Below are 7,112 nucleotides of genomic sequence, written 5' to 3'. Positions count from 1 at the left end.
AGGCACTATGCTACCAGAGCTCCCGACAGTCCCTTGAGATGCCACAATTCCAAGCCAAGAGCCTTAGAAGCCATTAGTCCAGCCCGCATCCACCCACTTCACCGATGGAGAAAGCCCGGTATCTCATCCCTCCTCATGCCCTGAGGTGTGACCCACGGGTGCAAACCCGAGGCCAGCCCGCCCCCATCTGTAGCGTGAGGGGAAGCAGATTAGCGCTGTGGGTAGATCCTTCAACCTCCGGGATTAACCAGCGCACAGAGGAGTGTAGCAGGTGACCAGAAGTGACCATCCCACCCCGGGTCTGTGTCTGTCCCGCAGAGCCGGCGCCCGAGGCCAGCAGCTCTGGAACCAGCGCCATGGCCTCCACTGTGAATAACGGGGCGGCCAGCACGCCATCCCCTGCCGACGCCTCGAATGGCTTCCCGCAGCCGGGCGCTTCCTCCGGGGCCTGGCCGCGCGCCGAGGAGGAGCTGCGCGCCGCCGAGCCGGGCCTGGTGAAGCGCGCGCACCGCGAGATCCTGGACCATGAGCGCAAGCGGCGCGTGGAGCTCAAGTGCATGGAGCTGCAGGAGATGATGGAGGAGCAGGGGTGAGCACGGCGAGGAGCCAATGGGAACCGCGAGCCGAGCCTGCGCGGGAGGCGGTGCAGGACGGCAGGAGGGGCAGGCTCGAGGGGAGGGCCCAAGGGTCTGGGGCGGAGCCAGAGGGGGCTGGGCGGGTCCTGAGGGCCGAGCTGGCTCCGGGGGCGGAGTCCGGTTAGGGACCAAAGGCTGAACCAATGGGTTGAAACCGTGCAAACCAAACTCACCTTTCGTACATTCATTAGTTCACTCATTCAGTAAGCTGTGTTTGAATGCCAGCTCTATGTCAAACTCTGAGCTGGGCTGGGATTCACAGAGCCAAGCAGAGGAGCCCCTGCCCTCCAGAACCATCCAGTCTTGAGGAAGAGAAAGGCACATTAAGTAAGCGTCCGTGACAATACAAGGCTTTAACTTCCCCTTGTATGAAAGGGGTGGATCAGGCTCGCCAGACTCTGCCAACCCAGGGATGGACTGATGTGGGAAAGCGCAAATGAGTTTTTACTGGGTGTTGGGTCAGTCAGCTCAGCAAAGGAATCTTGGGCATTACACCCAGAACCTAGCTCAGGTTTCACCCTGTCTAGTTCAAGGTCGCCAGACTCAACAGTAACTTATAGGAGCCCTGGTGGAGCAATGGTTAAGTGCTCATCTGCTAACTGAAGGGTCGACAGTTCAAATCCACCAGCTGCTCCGTGGAAGAAAGATGAGGCAGTCTGCTTCCACAAAGATTTACAGCCTTGGAAACCCTATGGGGCAGTTTCACTGTGTCCTACAGGGTCGCTGGGAGTTGGAATCAACTGGATGGCAATGGGTTTGGGGTCAACAGCAACTAACAACAACAAATTCAGACCTAGCGTCAGTGGCACAAAAGTATGCTGGAATTGTGCTCAACGCTGGGCCCCAGGGCCAGACCAGAGTCACTTCCTGTCCTCACAGACATGTCCCATCCCCACACCGATCTAAGAAGGAAAACAGACATGTTCGTGACCAACTCCACCATGAAAACCAAACCCAACCCACTGCCGTTGAATCAATTCCAACTCATAGAGACCCCCATTGGGTTTCTGAGGCGATAAATCTTTACAGGAATAGATTGCCCCATCTTCCTTCCTTGGAGCAGCTGGTGGGTTTGAACTGCTGACCTTCCGGTTTGCAGCAAATACCTTACCCACTATGCCACAAGAGCTCCACTCTACCATGAAGCAGATTAAAATCAGGATTATAGAACTCACAGGGCCAAGTGCTTTAGTTGCTCAGAGGAAAAGACATTTGAATGAGCGTTGAAGAATGAGAAGGAGCTTGTCAGGCTGAGAAGGGCATGTGGGGGATCCCCAACCTCTCCACCACCGATCAGTCAGTAAAGGTTTAAGGAACCCTCTCTTCCAAGTCTAGTGGACACAGCACAGCCTTTCTACCTGCAGCTGGAGGCAAAGAAAGAGAGAAGATCCCAGCTGTACAGCTCCAAGGAGAGCTGGTGGTCCCAGAAGATCCCTTTTGCATCTGCCCTAATACTTTGAAACTAGTGGGCTGAATGCAGAGGGTGGAGAAGTGGGCAGCTAGGCCTGCCCGTCAAATCTGCACTGTCAGCTAGCCGAGAAGCCAGAAACTCCTTGTGCTGGGATTGGTCCCAGAGCCACAGTTGGGCCTGCCAATGTCCAGGTAGGAGGTCCCTGTTCTGTGCACAACAGCCCTTCCAAACCACACCCTTGCCTGTCCTGGGGTCCCCAGGAGGCAGCCAAGACCTAGGTTGTTCTCCTGTGGTGCTTTGAGGACTCTGAGGCCCAAACAGAGACAACCACTTGCTTATTAAGGCCACCAGGAAGGCAGGGGCAAATCTGAGCCTGGGACCAGGCACCAGGCTGGCAGCCAGGCAAGACTACTTGTGGAGAGAAGACAAGGGAGGGGCCAGGGACTTGGAGAGGGATGTGTAGATGTGAGGATGCTGAAAAGAGACCAAGGAGGCCTCCAGCTGCTGAGAGGTCAGGTCTGATGAGCTGTGGGTGAGAAAAGGAAATGAGATCCCAAGGAGCTGGGCTGGGCAAAGGTGGGGAGTGAAGTATCCTCCCACAGAAAAAAGTATAGGATATTCATGAAACCTGCTAACACTGCAGACTTGAGAGCCTAGACTGAAGGGAGTGTGGGCAGATGGGCGTGGCCAGAGAACTACAGGGATGACTGGGACAGACAAGGGCCAGCCTTCCGCATTTTATTCTTGGAAACTGCCCTACCCCCTCACAGACCTCCATCCCTCGTGGAACCCAGCCCTTCCTGAACCCCTGTCTCCTCACTAAGTCTCCTGCTCTTCACTGAACTTCTCCATCCTCAAAGCCTGTACCTCCCAGAGCCCCTTCCTTTCACTGAACCCCCATGACCTCTCCCACCCTAAGCTCCTCCCCCTGGTTGAATCACGTCTTCCTTTGTGAGACCCCAGCCCCTCCCTGCAAAGGTGAAGGTCATTGTCAAGGGGCTGGCAGCCTCAGCAGAGGATGATGGCATTTGGTCACGCCCTTGATGTCAACCCTTCCCACCTTGCAGCCCCTGTATTAAGGTCCCTGGGCATCAAGGATCCCCACCTCACCAGGAAGAACACATAGGGACCCAGGGTTCAGTCAGGGCTCTTGAGGTGGCCCTCAGACACACCCAAAGCTACCCCTTACTCACCAGTGGAAGGCCTAATCCCTCTGAAGTCACCTGTAAATGAGAGACAGTGACACCCGCCTCCTGGTATTGTTCTGAGGGTCCCATGAAATAAGCCATATATGGGGCTGCCCAGCCCCCAACCAGGCCCCAGGAAGTGCTCAATGAACAGTGAGACCCTTGCTCTGTTACAAAATGCAGTCGTTAATATCATTTCTAGAAACACTGGTTCATTTGCGTTTATTCACTGGGTTCTCCAGCAGTTGAGCGATACATACTCGCAGGAGTCGCAGGAACACGCATTCTTTTGGGCCCATTAAGAAGCAGTCCCTCTCCTTGGTATCGATGGATGGGAGCTAATTCGTTGGGGACTGATGTTGCATTTGAAGGCACCTTCCCAGGGAGGCTGGCCACATACCCTGCAACCGTGGCAGGGCAGAGCGTGTGTATGTAGCAGAGCCCACAATCTACATGACATGATGCCCCCACCTCAGCCCCAGTCACCCCCCAGCCGCCCTGCCTTTCTTGTCACACTCCTTTCTGTGAGGACCCAGGTGAGGTGGGATAGAGCATGGCTTGGAGCCAGGAGCCCTTCTCTCTCCTTGTCCTGTTTCCTCATCTGTAAAATGGCTGCCTATCCCTCACAGAACTGTGGTCAAGGTCAAATTAATAACCAGGAAGTGGTAATCTAGGAAACCCTGGGCCTGGGCAAAAACCGACAGAATTAAACATTTTCTTCTCCAGGTTGTTGTTGTTATTGTTGTTAGGTGTCCGTGGAGCTGCGACCCTGTGTACAACAGAACAAAACACTGCCCAGTCCCATACCAGCCTCATAATCCTTGCCACTCCTGAGCCCATCATTGCAGCTGTGTGTCCATCCACCTCACTGAGGGCCTTCTCCTTTTTCACTGGCCCTCCACTTTACCAAGCATGACATCCTTCTCCAGGGAATGGTCCCTTCTGACAACATGACCAAAGTAGGTGAGGGAAGGATGGCCATTGTAGCTTCCAAGGAGCATTCCGGCTGCACTTTTTCCAGGACAGATTTGTTAGTTCTTCTGGCAGTCATGGTACCTTCAATATCCTTCACCATCACACAGTCACCCCTCAATCCCCTCTTCCCCCAAGGGAAGCAAGCCCTAGACACCCACACACACACACACGCGCGCGCACGCACACACACATACATATGCTACCCCAGGTCCTCATGAAACTCTGGGCTTCTGGCCCACCTCCAACCTTTGGGTTCTCCTACATACTCCCCAGCCCAGGCCCTTGGGCTTCTCCTCCCAGCTCAACCCAGTCCAGGCCACTGGCTCAGCCAGCCTCTGCCTCCCTTCCAGGGATCTGGGAGTGGGTTTGTACTGTGCTGTGCTTGTGTCTGTGCTGGTGACAATGGCAGACTAGTCTCCTGAGGGGAAGACAAGATTAGGAACAGTTCCTCTGTGTCTCCACTGCTCAGACAGGACGCTACCCCTTCTTACTGGGCCCCAGGCCTGCCCAGCCAGCAGAGGGTTCTGTACACCCAATGAGCAAGCCAGGCCAAAGGACCTCCAGGCCCAAGCCAATGCCCCAAGCCTGAGGCTAAATGGGGTTGGAGGCAGATATTGGTGATCCAGGGCCCAGAGCTTGGTGAAGCTGGGTTAGTAGTGTTAGCACAGTATGGCCTGAGCCACACACACACACACCCCTCGAGTGGAGGCGAGGATTGGAGGAGATGAGAGAAGAATCCAGCCTTCCCCAAGGTGGGCTGCAAGGGAGCCTCTATCTGCGGAGTCAGACCCTCAGATGGGGGTCAGTAGCAGTCATGGCGACACCCAGTGAAGCAGTGGGGGGGGTGATGCTCGCCCCCAGCTCCTCCCAGCACATTCAGTACCTGTTTGCCAGTCTCCCTCCCAGATTCTCTTTAGTCAATTTCTCTGTCCCTCTGCCCCTATCTTCAGGGCTACAGTCTAGTCCTGACTGCACCCTCTCCTAACAGAATCTTTGCACTAAGTCTCCCTGCCTCCAATCCCTCTCCTCCAGCCACACAGCCACAAGAGTCAACTTTCCAAAATGAAATTCCAACTTCCAAACTCTTCCTGCCTCTTCTTCACCGGTCACTCAGTCACTCACAATGTGGCAGGCACGGTGCCAGGGGGCTGGGCACGCAACAGTACACCAGACCAGTTCCCTCGGGGAACTCCCAGGCCAGCACAGGATCCAGGCAAGTCAAGACACAATTACTAGGGCATGAACTACCTGTCAGGATCTGGGAGGCGCAGGTTGCTATAGAAACGCAAACACTAGCATCTAACCTAGTCGGGGGTATCAGGCCTGCTGTAAACATCCAATGAGTCAGACCTTTGTACTTAACCATAATTATTTTCATGGTGTAAACCTAGAAGTTAATTTATGAGTCAAAGGAGCTATTCATTTTTTAAAGGCTTTTGAAAGGAATTGCCAAATTGCCCTCCAAAACGGGTGGGTCAGTCTATGAATGCTCGTTAAACGAAGGGAGGGAGAGAGAAAAGAGAGGATGCCAGGGAGGGAACAACGTGCTGCTTTCATGCACAAGCAGAGTGGGACAGACTGGGCCTGTGGTGGGGACAGATAGTTAGGGTGAGCAGATGACAGGTAAGACAGACCCTCAACTATGTCACCTGTCAAAGGCAGACCTGGAGCCCAGGAACGGAAGAGGGAGGGGTCTAGGGAGTCATTCAGCAACAGCCACTGGACACCAGCTCTGTGCCGGGCACAGGGCAAGGGGCTGAGTGAAGACCCTCAAGGTCAGGCTGCAAGGGGAGTTACCAGGGGGCTTGGGAGGCTGGGGCAGCAGCTGTCACAGCGGTGCAGTGAGAGAAGACAAGATCTCGCTATGGAGTGTAGGAGCAGGATTGGGGAGTAGAGGATGCAGGACTTGGGTCCCCAGCCTGAGACTCAGGAATGGAGGGTGAGAAGAGTAAGAGCTTGCTTCATCCACCCCCAGTGGATCACCTACTGGGACCCTAGGTAACCTGCTTGGTGCCTTGGCCTTGCAGCAGTGAGGATGCTTTGAGCCCAAGTCTCCTGCGCTGCCATAACAAAAGACCACAGCTGGATGGCTTTGAAGAAATTTAGTTCTCACATTTCAGAAGGCTGTTGTTGTTAGGTGCGAGTTGAGTCAGTTCTGACTCATAGCGATCCTATGTGCCTCAAAACAAAACACTACCTGTTCCGGTGCTGTCCTCACGATCCTTGTTGTGTTGAACCCCCTGTTGCAGCCACAGTGTCAATCCATCTCATTGAGCATCTTCCTGTCTTTCACTAACCTCTGCTTCTCCAAGAGATGTCCTTCTCCAGGGACTGGTCCCTTTGATAACATGTCCTAAGTGTGTGAGACAATGTCTCACCATCTTTGCTTCAAAGGAACAGAACGTTCTTCTGGCTGTACTTTTTCCAGGACATTTATTCATTCTTCTGACAGTCTATGGTATGGTCAATACTCTTCACCAGCACCATAATTCAAATGCATCCATTCTTCTTCAGTCTTTCTTATTCATTGGCCAGCTTTCATATGCATCTGAGGCAATGGAAAATACCATGACTTGGGTCAGGTGCACCTTACTTAGTCCTTTAAGTGACATCTTTGCCTTTTAACACCATAAAGAGGTCTTTTGCAGCAGATTTACCCAATACACTGTCATTTGATTTCTTGATGGCTGCTTCCATGGGTGTTGATTATGGATCCAAGTAAAATGAAATCCTTGACTACCATATTTTGTCTTCCTATCATGATGTTCCTTATGGGTCCAGTTGTGAGGATTTTTGTTTTCTTTATGTTGAGGTGTAAGCCATACTGAAGGCTGTTGTCTGGTCTTTATCAGTAAGTGCTTCGAGTCCTCTTCACTTTCAGCAAGCAAGGTTGTGTCATCTGCA

General features: G+C 53.4%; 1 protein-coding gene across 1 annotated transcript in view; it reads left to right on the top strand.

Moving 5' to 3' along the window:
* Positions 1-356: 356 nt before the first annotated feature.
* SRRM3 (serine/arginine repetitive matrix 3) overlaps positions 357-7,112 on the top strand; it is a 39,010-nt gene continuing 32,254 nt past the window's right edge. The window contains exon 1 of the mRNA XM_007942382.1: positions 357-589. Within this exon, the coding sequence (XP_007940573.1) occupies positions 357-589 (233 nt within the window). The remainder of the gene's footprint in view (positions 590-7,112) is intronic.

Source organism: Orycteropus afer, unplaced genomic scaffold (assembly GCF_000298275.1).
Source record: "Orycteropus afer afer isolate SDZICR_OR568_19922 unplaced genomic scaffold, OryAfe1.0 scaffold00006, whole genome shotgun sequence".
Taxonomy (NCBI): Eukaryota; Metazoa; Chordata; class Mammalia; order Tubulidentata; family Orycteropodidae; genus Orycteropus; species Orycteropus afer.
This window is presented reverse-complemented; position numbering and strand designations above follow the sequence as displayed.